The sequence below is a fragment of the Anabas testudineus genome, chromosome 24 (genome assembly GCF_900324465.2).
Source record: "Anabas testudineus chromosome 24, fAnaTes1.2, whole genome shotgun sequence".
NCBI classification, from domain to species: Eukaryota; Metazoa; Chordata; class Actinopteri; order Anabantiformes; family Anabantidae; genus Anabas; species Anabas testudineus.
In genome coordinates, this window is record NC_046632.1 from 10,524,964 (window position 1) to 10,546,617 (window position 21,654).

At 40.1% G+C, this 21,654-nt stretch overlaps 2 protein-coding genes across 2 annotated transcripts in view; both read left to right on the plus strand.

The window, feature by feature from the left end:
- Positions 1 to 10,487, plus strand: part of fig4a (FIG4 phosphoinositide 5-phosphatase a) — a 36,242-nt gene extending 25,755 nt beyond the window's left edge. Inside the window, exons 22-24 of the mRNA XM_026341734.1 lie at positions 4,203 to 4,291; positions 6,832 to 6,906; positions 9,595 to 10,487. Coding sequence (XP_026197519.1) covers positions 4,203 to 4,291; positions 6,832 to 6,906; positions 9,595 to 9,772 — 342 coding nt within the window. The 3' untranslated portion in view covers positions 9,773 to 10,487. The remainder of the gene's footprint in view (positions 1 to 4,202; positions 4,292 to 6,831; positions 6,907 to 9,594) is intronic.
- Positions 10,488 to 16,159: 5,672 nt separating this feature from the next.
- LOC113149460 (G-protein coupled receptor 6) lies at positions 16,160 to 18,857 on the plus strand. Its single transcript, XM_026341598.1, has 2 exons — positions 16,160 to 16,447; positions 17,395 to 18,857. Exon 2 carries the CDS (start codon positions 17,421 to 17,423, stop codon positions 18,426 to 18,428), a length of 1,008 nt encoding a protein of 335 aa, XP_026197383.1. The 5' UTR covers positions 16,160 to 16,447; positions 17,395 to 17,420; the 3' UTR covers positions 18,429 to 18,857.
- The last annotated feature ends 2,797 nt before the right edge of the window (positions 18,858 to 21,654 follow it).

Genomic DNA, 21,654 nt, shown 5'->3' on the forward strand with positions numbered 1-21,654 from the left:
GAAGAGACGTCAACTTGTCTAGTCTCTGTAACTGGGGTTTACATAATGTCAGTTTATATCAATGTCGGTTTCACGGAGAATGAAATAAAAGGCATCAAGTTGTTGTCAAACACATGCATGAGAACACATTTCAAAGTTATCGTGTTTGTATTTTTCAGTTCTGGTTGGCTTCAGTTACAGTTTGATTATCAGAACACATACTTGTTTGTCTCATAGTAATTTGTCCCACTGATCTCCACAAGACTTTTAACTGCTTTTAAAATTATATTACTATTTAATAGAATTTTCAATGCTATGCACAAAGGTGCACCATCCATACAGGAAACATCTTCTCCATCCTTTCTGCAGCCTCTTATGAAGCATACTATGTATTCTGTGTTCAATACGATCATGGTTGGGAATTAACAGGAACTCCAACTCTCTGGTGCTTGTAGCCACGTGTGTACCGTATCATGGTCTGACTTTTATGACTTCCTCCTCCAAGGCCCTGGTATCATTACAGCGTGTATCTCAGGAGGGCATTTCTCTCATTCGAGGACATGACGGGGATATAGGAGAGAATATTTTATTGTCATTGTAGGAAATATGTATAAAATACCGTATCACAGAGCCATGCGTGCCGCACCATGTAATGTTTAATGTTCTCTTGAGTTTGCTGCACAGGTTGATGTTAAGGTCTACATCTGCTCCTTTAGTACCAAGGATTATTTGTGGCTGTTAAGAGATAAGTTGTTTGACAAAAGTTTCCTGTCGTTCCTGTTCCATCCTAACGACACTTTTGCTAGTAGTCAGTACATGATCTTCTTTTTCATTGTCATCATGAATTTATTTATAAAGGAAAAAAGAAATGAGTAAAAGAGTTTTTTTATTTGTTCAGATTTATTTCCCTTAAATTCTAAAACACCTTTGAAGGTAGAGTGTGCGTTCTTGCATACTGACATTTGTATTTAATATTCACTCCCTTTGAAAGTGCACAGAGTTTTGGGTATCAGTGTTGAGACAAGGTAGTAGCATGACAAATGACAGTTTGTAGCATATAAATTTTACATAGCATCTAAAACTGGGTTATATTTTCATTTGGTCATAATGGGTTTGTAACTGCGGAAACTATTTTAGAGAGGTTTCTAATAATGTTGGAGGATGTTGTCTTATTATTTTCCCACCCCATTTATATCATATTGATATATGCCATGCTGGAGACTGGGGTTCATTCTGGGGCTAGGCAAAATAACCGAAACCGTACATGAAGGGAGAACAAATTGCAAGACTTTTGTATTAGGCTGCATTCATTTTAGCTAAGTGTACCTACTGTAATAAACTGCCATTCATGTCTAGTATCTGTTTCATCTTCTACATAGGCTGTTAGCACATTTACACCTCCCATTGACACTGATTCCATATCCGAGGAGAGAAAATGAGCATGTTACCGAGCTCAGGTAGTAGGTCAGTGTGTTAACAGGATGACTCACATGTCAGGAACCAAGAAACAATATCCTGTTGGAATTCCTCAGTTTATATGAAATGTCTTGTTGCATAAGAACCATTAGTGATGTGTGTGTTTATTTGAGCAATTACAGTATAGTGGGATAATGAGGTGACTCCTCCTGTCAACACTTTGCCTTCGTGTCCTACTTTTCACACATTCACTGTAATTTCCAAACATGACTGTGTTTGTGGCCACATTCCCATGTGTGTCGTTGGCACTCTTTGCACAACGAAGCAGCTTGTTTCATTTTCTGAAAATGGGCAGATAACAGATGACTCGAAACACTTCAGAGTTGTCTTCTTGTTGTTTTTGCCATCGTTCATATCACAACTTTCATAGGTTTAATAGAGCCCTACAATTACTGGAGGTCTATTAGTTAGAACAGCTGTAGTTCCTACGTATTTCATCCAATATTTTTGAACAAACCTAAACTTAAAGATGACAGTCTACATTTTAAACAGGTCTTCAGATAATTTCATTTCAGATCCTTTTAACTGAAGAGTCTGATTTTAATTATCATGTTACTAGTTTCTGTCCTCTAATGTTGGTTGTGTTCATAAGCCTGAGGACTGCGTCTCTGTTCTAGTTTGAATTTCGGGAATTTATGTAGTGGCACCAATAAGTACTAATTTTGAAAGCCAACCTTTGTGTTAAAGAACCTTTTCTCACTGTCTAACTATAAAGTTTTACATGCCATAAGTTAGTGCTTTGTTGCTGGCATCACATTGATGGATGGTGAAGACTCTACAAATTAACTTTCTTTTCATACATCAACACAAAGAAATAGATAAAATCCTCATAATATCATTTTTCAAAGACTCAATTTCACTTGATGTAAACTGAGCAAAGATACTGGACAAGACAAATTTAAATAGGACCGATCTTGATCAGCTGGAGGCAAAGGCTTCCCCTTCTTGTTCAATCCATCTCTTTCTTCCTCCTGATTTATGATGTGTTTCTTGCTGTTTTTTCTTACCCAGCTCTGTCTTCTTGGGGCCTTGAGTAATGAGCTGGTCATGAATAGGTAGCTCACGTGTTGGGTGCACACAGTCACTCTCACGCTTCTTGTGTCGCTGCCTCCGAGCCTGTCCGTGAGAACTGATTGCCAGGGTGCCAGCACAACACAAAACTGTTGAAATATTTAAACATCAGATCATTACTGTGATTGCCATGTAATTACACATGTTCATTTCATATTCCACCTGAATTTGAGCGTACGTGTGCTCGCATGAACATAGATTTTCAATTCATTTGGGTGTATATACAAGCAAGTATATTTACTCACTCATCAGTACTAGACACACCATGTAAATGTGTGTATGCAGCAGTGTGTGTTTATTTGTTCGTGCTTTTAACGAGACTGTGTATTTCTGTGATCCTGTGTGTTTGAGTGTGTGTTCACAGCTGTGGTTTCCTGGACATGATCCTCATTTGTTCTCCCCTCTCTGCAGCTTGTATCAATAGAAATACTGTGAAAACCAAATGCATTGTGTTGAGCATTTTGCTGTAGTGTCGATATAAACAGTGACATATCTGACTTCTGTAAGGCCACTTTTGTGCAGCTTGTTACATAACAGGCTTCTCCCTGTTCTTGAAGGTTTACAGAAGAAAGATCACAGCACATCTTAAGGTTTCATATACATTCCCTTTTTAAATTGCTTTACAAATGGAGAGTAAGTCATTTCTCTCATGTTGTTGTGAAATGGTCTAATATTTGCCAAGAAAACACTCATAACCATCCCCGCAATTTCTCACCATGACACAAGGCAAGACGGATTCATGCTGTTTACGTGATATTCCTGCCCCAGCACCAGTACGTGAACACAGAAACCGAGATGCGTCAGGCCAGACAACGCTCTCTTACTAATAGCTGCAAGATGACATGTGCGTCTCACGAGCGTACAAACAAATGCAAGGTGACAGGGAACTTCAGGTGAATGACAAGTAAAGTGACCAAGGATACTATGTGTCAGGTGCTGTTGAGCACGTGTCCACTACATAATCACCATCTTATTCTTAGTCAACAGGAATGCAATTCGCCTTAGTCTGTTTTTGCTCATGGTCTGCTTCAAGGTCCTTCTGTGTGCCACTGTGGTACTGACCTTGTAAATAATTTGGAAAAAACTCAACAAGACAAGAATATTTTGAGGGCAGATATATTAAAATATGTTCCTGCATGATGATGTCAGTGGTTGGGGAATCTGCTAATCATGAAAAGTAATGATGAAAAGTAAAACATGTAAGAAGTACTTATGTGTTTTTAAAGAAGCTTAAAACTTAAATCTTACTGCGTCTTAATGAGGAAATTCTAGTGCCATTTTGTTGTAGCTCTATACATGATGTGATTAGAACATGATGCACAGTACACAACAAAAAATGTGTCTTTAATAATAATGAGTATTTATTTTACCTTCATTATAGATAAATAATCATTTTAGGCCACAATAATTAATTTAATTATTAAATAAATTTTCTATTTAAGATATGGTTTTAAACTGTGTATTTCTTTAAATGTGTTCTTCTTAGCATAGCGTGATCAAGTCATCTATTATCACCTGACTTGATTTGGCCTCTGTTTGTTACTGGCTGATTTTATTTCTGTTTTCAAAGTTACTTGTTGACACTAAATGGTATCTCTTTAGTCCTCAAGAAGTCATAACTATGTTAAAACCTAATTTTTTCTGTCTTTCTTACCTTTCATATCTGACCTCTTCAGGAGATCCAACAGCAGCAGACAGTTAAGGAGCCCTATGGACTCAATCTGGCTAAATTTCCTGCTGAAAACGATCTGCTCATTTATGAAAGGTAATGTACAGAAGGCTGGCACACACTCTTGGAGATCATAATTACACACAAATGCACACACTTCAAAGTGACTGACCATACCTTGTACAATATAAGTGATATGTACAGATGCTATATGTACTTTATATACATTTATTTCCATTAATGCACTAATAGTTTGATCTTTTTTTGGTATGCTATAATCCACATCACACCTTCGTGTACTAACATGTACCGTGCTGCACAATACATTTGTAAGCCAGGAAAAAAAGCCCCTTTTTGACATGTGTCATACCTACCAACTCGGAGCTAGTTGTTTGTTTGACCTTCAGTTCTCAGGATTGTATGTCGAACATGTTTTTTGTTTTGATTTTGGTTCACGTCGAGCTCCAGCCTTATTTTCAGGCTGCCTCTGCCCATTTAAGCGGCCCTGAAGAAAATGTTTTCTTTTTATCTTTATTGACTGTACACCCCGTGAGGCAGAGAGGGGAGGAACAAGCAGTCGGTGTCAGCAGCCCCCCCCCCTCTCCAGAGTGATATCAGTCATTTTGCAAAAGGGACATTGTCAACCCTGGCCTGCTGTGTGCACCACACTTCTGACCTCACTGCTCTTTGTCCACCTCTCCCTTCCTTCACCCCTGAGTTTCATTTTTCTCCCTCTCCATTATAACTCACTCTGTCTTTTCTCACCCAACCACCTTGATGAGCTGCAGGGAAAAGCCCTTCTCAGATCTGAAACTGAGATTAGCTGTACATTTGAGACAGTATGATGCATTTCATGAACCTTTAATAGTTGTTTTCCTCCAACAAAACTGTCTAAAAATAACACTCTATTTCAGAGTGTGTCCATATTTTTTAAGGACAATATGTTCTTAATCTTTCTTGTGACCCTTCAAAACACAAAATCTCTCCCAGCTGTAATACTGTTGTACGTCAATGCAACAACAGTACAGTCGCCTTACTTACCTACCAACTTTTTTGGCTCCATTGTAAGCTAACTTCAGATTTATCAACCTACACACAGTAACCATCTGTAATCCCACAGTGAAAGCATGTTTCTAGACTTTTTTTTTGACAATATATTAAAAATTAATATGTGAAATCTTTCATCTACAAAGGTATTCACATCTTTAATCCAGTTTTTTGTAGAAACATCTTTGGCAGCAATTGCAGCTTTGAGTCTTTTTGGGTATGTCTCCTATCTAGATTTGGACAGTTTATCCCTTTAGATCTTCATCAAATTAAACAGGAAGTCTCTGTGAAGTGCCATCATCAGGTCTCTACAGATGCTCTATAGGGTTTAAGTCTGGGCTTTGCCCGAATCACTCACGACCCATCAGATTCTTGTCCTGAAGCCACTCCGCCGACTGTTTGCTTTGTGATATGATCATGTATAAAGGTCAGACATCGCACAGGTCCAGTGTTATACACTCTAGAGCGTTCGAAGACACTGTATTTGGCTGCACTTATCCTTTCCTCAATTCTGACCATGCTCTTGTCCCAAGTACAGAGAAGCAACCCAAAAGTATGAAACTGAGCCATCATGCTTCACTGTATAGTATTAGCAATTAGCGGTGTATGGACATTATTTCAGACATAGTTATTGGACTTCTTCTTTTGTTGGACTTTGTGGCTTAATGTTCTAGCATCCCGTGTGAGTAATTGTACCCTAGATGCACAACTGTGTACATTTTGCACCATTTTATTTATTTGTTCTTTTGACAAATTTGCAATGAGAAGAAAATGATCACAAAATGTGTTTTCACTTTGTTATTATGGGTTGCTGTGTGTCGACTGATGGGGATCTATTTCAAATCCTGTTCACAACAAAACAAAATGTGCAAAACATGGAGGGTTGCGATTACTTTCTGAAGCAACTATATATTCGTTTACTAAAAGCGGCTTTGTGAAAAAAAATTGCATGCACTTTGTTTTGTTTTTATTTTTTATTTTACTTTGTGTTTCATCTGACATGACAGCAGCCAGTTTTGAGGCGTTGATTGAAACAGAGCTGTTGACTTAAAAAAAAATTAATAAATAACAAAAAAAACAAACAAACTGCGGTGAAGAATGTTGTTCATATCGTTCCCATTGTAGTGGCACATAATGAGAATGAAACAGCATTCATTATTGAAGCTGGAAGTTGGAACAGCTCCAAGGATGTTAGCTGCAGCCAGAGCGCCGCTAATCAATGCATTAATATTAAAAATCATAAGCAAGAGCCAGGAGGGAACTCTCAACCATTGCATATTGCTGTGTCTTAGTGAAAGAAAAACGACCCATGGGGAAATTTGGGATTTGATGATGATGTGCTCTGAAGATTAAACATCTCACTAGATATGTTTAGCTCATCTCTGAGTATTTATGTAAAAGAGCAGACAATTCAAGAGTCCTTCAGCAAATAACAACAGCGCTGTCACCCAGTGACTTCGTGTTAATTGCTCTTCACATGATGAAGATGGCAGGAGCAAGTGACAGAGAGACGAACACATGTTAGAGCGTTGGCTCGTTTTGCAGGAATGTTTTTCATTGTGCGTGTTTGTGCGTGTGTGTGTTTTCAGGTTTGCTCATCTGGGCGAGAACCAGCACAAAGTGGAGAGAACCGAGCAGATCGAGCTGGCGAACATCATCTGCTTGTGAGTAGAACATTGGACACGTTAATCCAAACACAAAGTCTAGAAAAAAAAAAAAAAAAAACACAGCGTGGCCACATTCAATAATCCTCACTCGCATAATGTCGAGAATTGTGTTGTAATATTGTATATGTGTGACGTAGTTAGAATCTGTGTAAATACCACTCAACTTTTCATGAAGACAAGTGAACAGTCGCTCAACCTAAGTGGTTTCACTGCTTTTTGCACCCGTGACTACAACTACACATGGGATAGCAATGTGCAGCTATAGAGACAAATAAGCACTTTCCCTCTTTGTCATGCTTTCTTTCTTCTCTATGCTTTCCTTCTGATTTCTTTGTTCTTGCCCTTTCACCTTTTGCTCAGTCTCTTTCACCCACACACTGTACAGGTCTATTTTACTAATGTTGCACCACTCGCACTTAGGCTTCAGTGGTTTAATTCAACCATGTATCAAAAAGATTAGTTGGATGCTGTGCTCTCTCTTTTACTTCTCTTCATGCAAACACTCATATACTAGACACAGGCATACATCAGCTAACACGTTTATCTGGAGTTATGAACTGCACAAGACATTTAAAGGAAACCCATATTTGCTTTCTAGCTAAGATCCTTTTTTACTAAATAGCAGGGTTGCGGGTCGTCCACCAACCCTCGGATCTTCCTGTTATATGTCGACGTGTCCTTGGGCACGATACCAAGGTGCACCCAGGGAGCGAAGCCAGCTGCTGCCACTCATTGGTAGAGCAATCAGCCAGCAGACTTTATTATCCACAGAACCACGCTGACATAAGTAGCGCTGCTGTACTGTACTCAACTTTCCTAGTCACTGGCCTTATGTCTTGTATTAATAAAGTGATGCAGTCCAGACCTGACCTCACCTAACTGGTGACTTGAGTGAAGATAAGAATAAGTATAATGGATGTAATGTGCTTCTTATAGCACATTTAGAGTGAATGCAGTGGCTCTCCTACCACGTGATTTAGTTTTCTTGCATATGCAGAAAACTTCATTTTTAATTTAGCACAGGTCTAAAACTATACTTTGTTACATAGAGGTGTCAGACATACAGATTCTTGTTCAGTCAGCAGTAAAGCACAACATCGTTTCATTCTTGTTCAGTTTGAACATTTACTTTTTTGCCTAAATCATTCCCTGTGATCACTCCCTCCGTCCATGCATTGTTGTCATCCTCATGTTGGGTCCACAGGGTCCAGCAGGTGTGGCTGCTGTTGTGCAACAGTGCTATTATAAGAAGGTGTTACAGCACCCCAAACGTGTTTTCACCGAGAGCCCCTTTAGTCTGTCACCTCCCTCTGTGTAGTTTTTCTGTTGACCCATCAGGCGTAGACAAAGCTGATTCAGTCGGAGGTGACAAAGCGGAAAGGATATGAACATTGTGGCGGATTCCTATTGAGAAGCATTAGTGAGCCGATCTACATTTCACGTCCATTTCTTCTTTCCTGTAGTGTGACACTACAGCAGGCTGTAATTATTATCTAAGAGCTGCCGGGATCTCAGCAGACTCTCTGTGGCAGAATCAACAAGTCAGCAAGCAGAAACACAAACAAAGACGTGCAGCGTAATCCACTCTCCATTTTACGGAAACATAATGTGTTGTTTCACCCACTGAATGTGCATAAAAAAGGTCAATAATGCTAGAACTGTACCTGTTTACGCTTCTCTGTATTTATTCCAGGCGTTCTCTCCCACACATTTACTGACATGAACTGCTCACAGGAGGCAATTGTACACTTTCAGCTCTTATGTTGTTTCAAATCATTTCACCAGGGCACATAACAAATTACACAGCATAACATATACCTTAGTCAGATTAGTATTCAGTGTGTACCATTTTAGCTCAGTGTTACATAAATGTGGTGCTTATTGAAATGCGGTCAAGATGGACCTAAATAAAGGATTGTTTAATTACAGATTTTTTTTTTTTATGACAAAATGTATAAATTGTTTGGTCAGTGAATAAAAACAACAACAGAGTGAAAGTGATACTGTTGTAATGTCTTATTCAAACCTCCACCTGCATTCATCTGTGGAATCACAAACTGTGGCTCCTGATTAGTGAAACATAGTTGAACGCAGAACCCCGGTTTATAAAATTGAAATTTATTCAGATGACAATTGAATTCAAATGCCATTCATTTACAGTCTATTGTCTAAAATAAGACGAAAAAAAAAAAAAAAAGATGCATCAAACATGAGATGATGATGATGCCATCCTCTTGGCGGTTTTAATGCAGTCATGTGTCTGAGCAGCTTCTCACTGGCCCTCAGCTGCTGTTGAACTGGCTGACTGAGTAGATGACCTGACAAGCACGCAGTCTATAATCTACCCTGAAGATGATGAGACATGCTTTAGAGTCTAGTTTCTGAGAAATTATGACTAATTCTGCGCCAGGTCCCTGACATCCTCGTGTTGTTTCCATTAACAGTGCTTTCAATCACCCACTCTCTGTGGCAGATTTTTTAGAAGAGAAGTTGGTTTAAAAAATGTTTCCAGTCCTTGATGCATTTTTAGACCTTCTTGTAACATTTCTTTCCCTCACGTGTGAAAATGAAACTTGATGGCTTCTTGTTCTACCGCCGTGTGAGTTGTCTAATATTAGCCCTTCACTTCACCCGTCGTTTAACATGCGTCTCTTTTCTCCCTCTTCTTTTGCCCTCCCTCTACAGAGAGCCGGTGTCCTGCTTCCCGGAGGACAGCATATACGGCGTTGCTCCTCCACAGGTCAACAGAGACAGCCGCGATGTGTTTGAGAGCCATGTGATGGCGGGTCAGGGCCAGGTGAGGGCGCTATGCAGGGACGACACGTTGATGTACAGAGAATACGTGAAGAACAGATACATGTGAGACGCGTCTGCACATGAACTGTTGCGTTGTTACTCATATGCACGACCTGGATGATTGGGCGAAGGTCAACACGATATTCCTACTTTAACACTCTGAAGAGGTTTTGTCTTCACAGATTCTGTTTGCAGCTGCAGCACAGACCATCATTGCCTTTGGAAATCTATTTTACTTCAACTACCCACCTATTTGATTTTTTTTTTCTCTCAGAAAAGAAAAATGAAACACATATGTCCTCTATTTGGACTCAACTGTGTCAGTGTTTTTTAAGTTATTTGTGTGTTTTAATAGCTTCAAATATAATGCGGCCGCTTAACCATGTTTTATTCAGTCAGACATGCCTCAACACTTTTTATTTGTTGTTTTCCATCAATTTCATTTTTAATTGCAGCTGTTTTAAGAAAGTTTATTTAACTATATGTGCATTTCGAACCTTCCATATTTAGAATGAAAAAATTAAAAATTATTATGAATGTCGGCCCTGAGATTCTAATAAGTGAAACAGTTTCACCTGCGCTCTGCTTTTCTTTTTTATTCCTTTTGTTTAATCACGTTCTTACAGAAGCACTTCACTCATACCTTGGTGTTGGGGGTTTTATTGAACCCCCATTCTTAGTTTACAAAACTGCACAATGATTTTGTTTACTGTAAATGCATTATGGAGATGTCAGCTGATTATTGTGTCCATTAGTTCTAAATTAAAGATTTATTTATTAATATGACGTGAAAGGTGAACCTGAGTGCTGTTTTGTATAATATGCAGTCATTTCTTCTCTGCTTTTCCACTTTTATGAGTGAATTCTGTTGTTCTTCAGTCTTTTTAACATGCAAATAATTCTCTTGTTCCTTTTTTTCACGCATTATGCACCCACCCCGTTCACTCGTGTTTTGTCTATCACACTCTTTCTTTTCCCTCTTTTCTCTCTTTTAGTACTCAGCTTTCACCCACAGGTGTCAGAAAATGTGAAATGTGATGAAGGCTGCCTTTTCTCTAATACACATACACATTCAGACAGCATACTGACTGAACACTGGTCTCTGCATCAGTGCCTCGTGAGTCGGGGGAGGAGGGGAGCTCAGGAGGGGTGCTTCAACATGTGATGTGATGGAGAGCGGCAGGGGAATTAAAGAAAAATCACTTTTTTCTCAATTTAATTCATATTAACTCAAGAGAGGAGGAAATCTGTTTGGTCCATCTTACATTGTTGAATTTCTAACCTTGTAGCACTGTCATTGGAGCACTGGAGATATACAGAGTGCACTTACCAATATAATATGTAGACTTCAATTCAGTACTTCAATACAACAATCAGTTCAATGAGACATGAGGTCACCTAGAGTGAGAGGGAGGCTCTTAGCTGACTTAGTATCCCACTGTTGAATGACAACTTTATTCCTTGGTTTTCCATGCTGTCACTTAGATTTCACGTGCACAATCATTTGAGACTAAATAAGACAAAACATTATTCTTTAAAGTGAACTGCAATATAAAGTCTTCACAAAATGCACAGAAAACGTGACATTTCAGGAAACACAACAATTAAATATTACAGAAAAGGTGGAGACCAGCTCTAGTTTCTGATTGGACAGGAACCAAGTCCGTTCAGATCAGATTGGTCACTACTGAAATAAAAGCTCCCAGCAATGATTAGATGTGCAGAGATGATACTGGGCCCTTCATACAAGTTTATATGTTTATTGAAAAAAACTAGGCATAGACAGGACAGTGTCATCTTTTACTCTTTCAGCGAAGTCGATTTTCAAGTTGAGTTTGTTATGAAGCAGAGCCATAACAGATTTTCTGTCATTTTCAAATGTCATTGTGTTTCCTGAAATTCCTGGAATTTGCTCTTCTGTCGTTGTATTGTGTGAAATGTTATTGCGTTTTCTCTGTGGTTGTGGTGTTTTACACCTATAGGCCTCCATATGAAGGACTTGTAAATGGCCAGTTTTCTTCGGAGTGGGTTTCTGTAGCATTACTAGATTTCCAATTCTCAGCAGTCAAACCCAAGTAAAGCTGCTGAGGGGGCTATTTGTCCATAAACAAATACTAGTCAGTATTTTATTGCAATCACTTCAGTCACTCAATGTTCTTGCAATGTCCTATAGCGTATGTACAAAGAATATTATTGTTTCCACTGTATTGGTCTCACATAACTCCCAAGATTTACAGGTTTGTAACTCTTTACTAAATCAGATCGCATAATAATAGAATTTTCTGTTCAGACACATTGAACATAGAGTACAGCAGGGCCTCTAGTACACAAAGCCAAATGTTGAATAAAAGGAATGATGAATTCAAATGTCTAGAGACTGACTGGAAATCCAGTTAATATTTATAAATTAAACTTGAAATATGCATATTTATTGAACATGACTCCCTTTACCTACTAGTCTAAATGGATACTATGGTAGTTAAGATAAGCTTAGGTTCCTGTGACCACCGTCATGCTGTATTATACATCTCACAATTGCTCTTGTAGAGTTGCAGGTATGATTTGCCAATGTATATCAAAGACAAATCAGATTAACTTCATGTTAAGACATCTCTCTATATCCATCATCTGGTTCTGCAACTAGTATTTAATTAAGAACTCACTTGATTTGGGCTTTTATCAATTGCCAAGTTTTCAGTAAATGTAATCACCATAAAATCGAGGTCACAGTGACATCTCCACTACAGTGGGTCAGACATGTTTTTTTTGTTTTTTTTACAGATTATGTGACTGCTCCTTTTGTGAATGGGCCATTCATTTTGTTTTCCAGGAACAATAATGTGCGAGTAAAGTGTGTAAGTGTCCTTGACTGAATACAACTACTTCTGTCGTAAGAGCTGGGTCAGGTTTGTGAGTAAATCGAGGTGTTACATTCAGGCAGTAAATGTGTCTCGACACAGCTTTCACAGACACATTTCCATCCCCATTTTCTCCCCTCGTCTTCCTCTACTCGTCTCCAACCAATAGATATTTCATCATTCTTTATTATTTTTCATTTTCTAATTATTTAAATGACTGTTGTCTCTGCTCCCTCATTAAGAGCTTTCTTTTCCAGTCTAATTAGAGCCACTCCATCTTTCTTGAGGTGATATCAAGTGTTTGTATACGAGCACGTGAGAGCATAGGCGTGCTCTTAGAATTGAGCACGCCGCTGCCTGTGTTTGCCGGCACGGGGGCTGCAGACGATGAGGGTTTGTTTCCAGAAAGGGGCTGTTTTGAAGGGAAAAGAGGTCTTTTATGTAAGCCCCTGTTTTTTTTTTTCGCTCTTGTTTTTATGTTTCTAATGACAGGTGTCTAATTACACTGAAACCTCTCAGCGCACATGTGTGTGGATGAATAAATGCATCTGGTCACTGATATTTTTGTTGCATCTGCTCTTGGCCGTCTGCACAAAAATAGAACAAAAAAACAAACTGAACATTTGTGCGTGTCACCAGTTTCTATTTTAGAGAAAATATGATTTAGTTACAGTCAAAAAAAAAATTAAAAAATACGTTTGGTTCTGTGTGTGGTTGAGTATCTGTCTAGGTCTTTGACATGAGTCACTAGGCACTTCATGTGACCGCTTAGCTTATGAATGAAAACAACCCCCTCTCCAGTCTGCGGTCCACTGACAAAAGGTGGACAAACAGCTGTTGCCTGGAAACCAGAACTGTTTACCATAATGCTATGCTGCTTTGAATCTCCTCTGCTCCCACTTGTTGCCCAAGATTTCATCCATTGTTTTAAGACGCTCAGTTATTCAAGCGTAAGACATACATACCACACTGTTGCTAGACGCCTTTTTAGAATTTTTGATTTTTTGACCAATCAATTGTCCAATTTTAAAGGTGGGAAATATACATTAGGGCTCATTGTAGACTAACTATAGACTGTAAATCTACTGAAGCACACATTTACCAAATAAAATAGAAGATGACGTTAAGGTAAGTAACTCTATCAAAGGTAAAATGGGACAAAAAATTCATAATATCTCAGAGAAAAAGCAGTGATGGTTATCGTAACAGACATTGGGAGTAACAGTGGGACTGCCAGTACCTATTGGGTATAACATGATGTTACTTGTTGCAGGTATGTAGAACACAAAGTCCTGAGTCAGTGATCAAAATGAGCAGGATATGTTTCTCTCGCTGCAGCAACACATACGCACAGTCCTGTACGAGGTGCTGACTAAGGTGCTAAACCACCGTTAGATCACAGTCAGGTGTTTGCATATTGTATAGGATAGTAAAACTAACCTTCTCCCACAGTGGTTGGCTCTTCTTTTTGCACAGACCATCTGTTGCTCTTTTTTTTTTTTTTTTGTCACGTCACAACCCCCATTTTCTCACTGTTTCACAGCCAGACAACAAACAATGCACTTTTTGACTTGATAGTTCAAGTCTATTTCATGTAAAGATTGCTCAATAACAGTACAAAGTCATGGTTTTAGGTGCTGGGAGAGTGTTGAACTGAAGATCTGAAGGTCCCTGGATCGAGAAACTCCGTGTCTGAGTAAGAGGTGAGCAACTTTTTTAAAGACAACTCTTCTCTTGATGTGTTTCATATGTGTCTCTTAAATACGTTTTCTGACCAAATCTAAAACTTTCAGTTTATTAAGTTTAGACGGTTTGAATTTGTTTTTACAGATTCAGTTTTTACAGGTTTGGACTAGGCAGGTTTACAAAAAAACTCCCGAGGACTTTTAAAAACCTGATTTCTGAGGATTTACTTTAAAAAAAATCATCAACATTCATTAATTTCTAATTTGTAATATAGGGGAAATATTTACTGTCAATTTGTTTCATAGGTAAAAATACTCTAAGATAGTATCGCAAGACTGCAGGTAAGTACATGTAAGCTACTTAATTTCCTCTGACTATACTAGATACAGGATTGATCAACCCTCACTCCCTCTCCTCTGCTCTCACCCTCCCTTTTTCTCTCTCGATCCTTCTTTCTGTGCTGCCCACACACACATCGATGATCCTCAGACATGTAGAAAGTAGCAGTCGACAGTAAAGTAGATTCACCTAGTACTGAGAATGGTGTTTCCTCAGCCCACTAGCTCTCAGTGCACTGGTTGTGGTTGCTGGACTCCCGAGATGAAGCAGCTAGTGGCTTGTGGTGTGAATCTTATGGAGTCCCCCTGCGTTATTGTAAGCTGTTACATGACTTAAGTTTACAGTAACTTACAGTCTCACACAAGATGACGTTATATGAAGAGCATGAAGTACTGTAGCAATGAGGAGGAGACAATGCATTTAAATCAATGGGCAATCAGTGCAGCAGTAATACTAATATAATATAATTGTTAAAATAACAATATTTACATATGTTTAGTTCATTTGAAACACTAAAGATAACAGCAACTATCTACAAAAGATTAGTGCATCTCCACCTGCATGCAGGCACTCAGAGCTACAACATGGTTCAATAAGGACACTGGGAAGTTTAGGATGCTTTTCAATATTTGTTTAGTTACAGATCTGACAAAGTGATGCCAGTTAAACTGAGCTGGTTGCTAGGCTACAGCAAGAGACCAGATAAAGACGCCGAAGGCTGAAATCGGCTCTGATTAGTGTTGGCCAACAACTATTAAATATCACGTTTGAACTTTGAGAATCATGGTCCTGGCACTGAACCAGGACCAGAGTCACTGCTGGACATTAACAGTCTCCACTGAGCCTGTGCAGCCGAAACTGTGGGAACTGGACTTTATGAGACTTTCTAAGTAGGATGAACAGAGGCTAATTTAAAAGTAAACTCAGAATTGTCTTGTTCATTCATCCACAGGCCGCATGTTGAAGCTGATGACAGTTCGTCTCCACTCAAACTACACTCAGTGACACTTAGCAGGTGTTTAAAACACGGTGACCTGCCCCACGTAGTCAGTGTAAAACTCTAGGACTAGACTTTCAAGTTATTTACAGCCTACAGTATATTTCCATTTGGAAGTCGTGTCTCTGTAACTGCACCAAATTTCATCCTTCAGGTTAAACAGGTTCGTTTGATGGACAGTAGAGAGATCATCAAGTCCTACAACCTAATAATAATAATAATAATAATAATAATAATAATAATAATAATAATAATAATAATAATAATAATAATAATAATAATAATCTTTGCATTATTAATCTGTTGGGTTTGTTTTTGCACATCTTTGGTTTTTGTACCAGGTCCTCAAACCTTCTCCTGGAATCAGATGGAGAGAAGTGCGCGGTGGTGGTTCAGATGCAGGAGCAGACAGTCTGGCATCAAGTCTCTCTCTCTCTCTTTCTCTCTCTCTCTCTCTCTCTCTCTCTCTCTCTCTACCCCCCCCCCCCCCCCCCCCACCCTCTCTCCTCCGTGACGTCACTCCCGTTTAAAGCTCTCCTCCCGTGTCCTCGCGTCTCGGTCCCCTCTCGTTTCCCTCCTCATCACGTTCGCCGTCCTCACCGAGCTGAACACCGGCCAATGCTCCACAGCACCTCTGCCCTGGGTGTCTGTCCCATGCGTGGGAAGCACAACAAAATCAAGGGCTTCACTTGAGAAGGTCCACGGGGGGGGCGGAGGAGGAAAAAAAGGGGACAATCGTTGCGTCCATCATTTAGAATTTTTATATTTTATTTAGATTTTTTTGGATCTTTTCACATTTTCCCTTCGGACGAGGGGCTCTGACTCCAGCGAAAATATCAGCTCCACCCGTTTTGTCACGGAGGTAGGTGTTCTTAACTTTTAAAACCAGGGAAATGATTAACAACTTTATTATTGTTTGTGTCCGTTTTATTTTAATAGTTTAAGTTTTTATAACAGTGACAGGAATAAAACTTAAGTTATTTAATTCACAGGATCTACAAAAACTCCCATTGAATAACTTCTACATATTACCTGTAGTTATTAGGCACCACAAGGTCCAAATAACGCTATTAAAGTTCTTTATGAAAGACATGAGACATTAAATGACATGAGTGATGTTTAGTTCAACATTTACTTTCCTATAGTTGCTGTAGTTTCAGCACCACAGACAGCTCCTGTACTGCAACATCCTTTAAAGGAAACTTCACCCCAAAACTAACTGTGCTCCTATGTTTGGATGGTAAACTCACTACTGTCCTCTAAGTTGTAAACAGAGCTTTAAAATTCATCATGCCTGTCTATTTATGCATAACATTTTTTTTTTTTCTTTCGATGTTCCACTCAGTTGTGAGTCATGACACCTATTGGGGCACATTATTATTTTTTAGCTGTCTTGAAAATGTGCCTTAGAATTTATTTAGTGTTTACTCACTATGAAGCAGCTCAAAGTTTTGACAACTTGTTTTTGTTGATTATCTTATTTAAAATGAGCTGTATGATGAATAATGTAGAAATGAGAAGTTTAGGGTTGATTTTCTTTTGCACGACTTTGTGCAGCTGACTCCAAACTAAGCCTAAAAAAGCTTTGTTCCCTATAAATACAGCACAAACTTTCAAACTGCTTCTGTTTTATGGGGAATGTGGTGTCAGGCACTGTGTATTTCAGTGAGTAAGTAGTCAGTTTCAGCCTTACTCACAGGCGACAGCAAGCAAACACTGTGCTCAAACGTCTCCGAGCAACGTACTGAAACACTTCTTTGAAAGAGAGACGTTCCGCTTTTCAACCACTTGTTGCTCTTCTGCCCACAGGACTGAAGGGACGACAGCGTGGAGACATGAACGAGTCGCTGGTGGTGAACGACTCCTCCGCGGCTCCTGTGGCTGGAGAGACTCTAACGTGGCTGGAGGCTGAGTCTCCGGAGCACAACGGCAGCCTGGAGTTCTCCACCACTCCGTTAGACTTCTCCGTCAACCCGTGGGACATCATGCTCTGTATGTCAGGCACTGTCATTGCCTGTGAAAACGCCATAGTGGTAGCAATCATTTTTTACACGCCGACACTAAGGACTCCCATGTTTGTGCTGATCGGGAGCCTGGCCACAGCCGACCTGCTGGCCGGAATGGGATTAATCCTGAACTTTGTGTTTCAGTATGTGATCTCCTCTGAGACTATCAGCCTTATCACTGTAGGCTTCCTGGTGGCCTCCTTCACTGCCTCCATCAGCAGCCTCTTGGCTATAACAGTGGACCGTTACTTCTCCCTCTACAACGCTCTGACATACTTCTCAGAGAAGACGCTGCAGTTTGTACACTTGATGTTGCTGGGCACCTGGGGGGTGTCTCTGTTCTTGGGCTTGCTGCCGGTGCTTGGTTGGAACTGCCTGGACGAGCCGGCCTCCTGCAGCATCGTCCGCCCTTTGACCCGGAGCAACGTCACGCTCCTGGCCACCTCCTTCTTCGCCATCTTTGTGCTCATGCTCACCCTCTATTTCAAAATCTGCAAAATTGTGTGCCACCATGCACACCAGATTGCCCTGCAGCAGCACTTTTTTGCCACCTCCCATTACGTCGCCACTAAGAAAGGGGTCTCCACTCTTGCCATCATCTTGGGAACGTTTGGCGCCAGCTGGCTGCCCTTTGCCATCTACTGCCTGGTAGGTGAGCGGGAATATCCGTCAGTGTACACCTATGCCACACTGCTGCCAGCCACCTACAACTCCATGATCAACCCCATCATCTACGCCTACAGAAATGCAGAAATCCAGCGCTCCATCTACATGCTTCTGTGTGGCTGCTTTCAGGCCAACGGGTCCTACCGTTCCAGGTCACCAAGCGAAGTCTAAAAGAAAAGGTGCTCTTTGTGTTTGAGTATGTATGTGTGAGAAAACAGAGCGCAAAAAGACAAAACCATCCCATGACCATCGACAATCTGCTTACAGTTGACAGCAAATGCTTTACAAATATAAAAGGGGGTGGGATGCGAGAGGCGGGTTTCTCATGCATACTGTATCTGCACTTTAACATGTCTCAACACAAGTTAGGATTAGTTTTTGGAAATGCTGTGAACAAGAAACGTCTGTGAAGAAGACAAAAATAATCTGTGAATGTACTTAACTGAGAAAAGGAATGGAAAATCTTGCACTTTATTCCATGTTTTTTGAAATGCCAAAGCAGTATTGTACAGCTCTTACCGTGTTTAAGTGTCTGAACTTTGTGAGTGCTGTGTGCCATTTTTCTATTTTGAATTGTATTGTCTTTGATGTACATTTTCTACAAGAGGAATAAAAAGATAAATCCAAACCGCGGCCCCGTCTTGTGTCTTCACTGTTGCATCCTTATTCAACAGGGTTCTTGTGTTACAAATGAGTTGTTTTTGTTTTTTTACATCCCTCTCACCTTGTTCTAGACTCTTTCTCTAGAGCACAGGTGGGTCTATTTAGAGAGACTAATGGCACATTGACCCGATAAAATAGCTTCAATTTACACCCAGACACATTTGAAGCCTGTTTGCTCAGTGCGTGCATGTGTGTATGGGAGATAGAGAGAGATACCACAAACGTGTGAAAACATGTGCCATGTGGTCAAGTGTGCACAGCAGTTTTGATTACAGCACTTGGATGTGCAGGTTAAATATAATACCCAGCTATGAACTACAACAAGCACATATTTAATGCAGTTTGCTATCTGCCTATGTCCTCATTGGCCTTGGTATATGGATGCATTGATAAGATATGATGCACTCTACTGTACAAGTGCAGGAAATGAAAAGGTTGTGGAGGCTGCTGCCTTATCATCTCTTGTCTTGTCAACTTCTACAGCACGGGGTGAAAGCAGCCATCGGCACGTGTATCTGTGTGTGACAAAGCGAAAAGAGAGATGATAAAAAAGTCTGTGTGCACTCCAAGTTAGCTGTGAATGAACCTGGCAGGGAGAAATAGAGCTGTTTGTGTGCCAGGATGTTTAAACGGGTCCTGGTGGAGGGCATTAGAGTGCCACACAGGAGCAAGGATGCTGTTGTGGACCACCTGGCTCCTTTTTTTTTAATAGCTTCCATGTGGATTTTCCTATAACCCTTGTTTTGTCTCTGTTGGGCAGCTTGGTTCCACTTGTGTCTCAACAATAGCCTTCAAAAACCGTAAAATAATGGTCACCTGCTTTAGGTCACCCACCAACGCAGGCGAGGCTGCAGCTGTGTTTGCACACAGTTAACTTGTGAAACGATAAGGTTTTATGTTTCAGTCTAAATTTGGCGTGTCTTTTCACGGCCTGCTTCAGTAAACAGTGTTTGTTTATGTTTTCTTTGGACATTTTCACTTGATGCCTTCTTAGTTGCCACAAGGTTACACTCAGTGACCAGAAAAAAGATCTGTTTACTAGTGTTTCTGAAGCTTCCCATCACATCTTACAATATTCACCAGTACCTGGAGTTTACCCAGGTGCCACTGCATTTTAAAGGTTTCTCATCCACGTTGATGTGGGCTCGGTGTGCATGGGGTTTTTAGAGGATTGTAGCTGGTTTGGCTGAAAGTGATATCATCATGACTTAACTAAGGAGTAAAACTGGGCGAAAAGCCAAAACAATGAGCTGAATGACACTAAAATCCCACCTACCATGTTGCAAGAAGAATAGTTCCAGTAATAGTTGCATTACAGAAAGTCTGGGAAATATTTTCTGAGCTCCCGTTCAGCAGGAGATTGTCTTCTTCCAGCCACTGTGCAAAATCACGTACAGCAAAAGCGAACGGACTCGTACCTGTGGAGATAATAAGGCAGAGGGTTTGATTACGTTTTGTTGTTCTCTACTTTCTCTTGTGTTTATTTACTTAGTATATTGCCTCTATTGACATCACTGGAAGTTGACTTCAGTGGCGTGCGTTACATTTCTGCACGTTACATTTAAACTTCCAAATTATAACGGCTTATTTCTTATAGAAAAAAGTTAAGAAATACATTTAGAGCTGTGCATGTGTGTTGTTTATTCTCAACAGCGAAGCAGACTCTCGATTGTTGCAAAGGTGAATATTAGCAACACTGAAATTCACCTGTAGACCTTTACTTTGATATTACATCCATTAGGTTAAATAGAGGTTGGTTGCAGTGTTTGAATTATGTAATGCTTGATCAGTGTGGACCAGAGCAACTGCCCAGGCAATTACCAAAGTACACGTTCGAATGATTCTCTCATTAATAGCATTAATTATACTGGTGTAGCAAGTGCTCTCCATAGTAACATTACTATTACTGAGTTAGCCATTAGCTCGATGGAAAAGGCTTTGGTGTTATTGATTGTGTAATCACACAAATTGCTGGTTGTTGCTTCCGTCCTTGGTTGTTATTGCATATTCAAATGAAAGTGATATTGCAGGAAAGTTTGAGAGACACGTGGCAGGAAAAAAGACAGACCCAGTAATCATATTCTGATCATCTCCCTGGTCTGATGCAGGGAAAACCTTGGAACTGCCTACATGGTGATTATTAGATGGGCTACCGGGCTCCACCGTGATGATCACACTCTCAAACACATGCTTTGTCTCGTGGCAAAGTAGAGACAATGCCACATCGGCGGTATAAAATCTGCTTTCCTATAAAAGCTATCATCATTTGCCTTCGCCCGTCTGCCTGTGGCCTGTTCAAACACAGCCGAGTGTGAGTTTGTGCGTGTGTTTGTGTGCACGTGGGCTGTACTGTATGAGTGTGCTTGTTAGAAGCCTTTCTCCTGGATATCTTACCAGATTGCGAGTGGGTGTGCATGTGATGCCTGTATGCAGTCTGTATTGTGTGTTGTACTGTATATGCTCCATCCATGCTCTGTGTGTGTGTGTGTGTGTGTGTGTGTGTGTATAGAAGAGACACAGAGAGACCAACCTCAAACCCTCTGAGAGACCGGAGCATATTAACTCCTCTGGCTTCTCAGAAAAACACTGTGTAACACAACAAGTGTGGGTGAAGGACATTTTTTAACGTAGCTTAATAAGTGTTATGAGCAGTAGCGCACTGCTGAGGTTTTAGCGTTGTACTCACACTACCTAATTATGTTGACTTTAGAAGTTAAACAACACATAAAAAGAG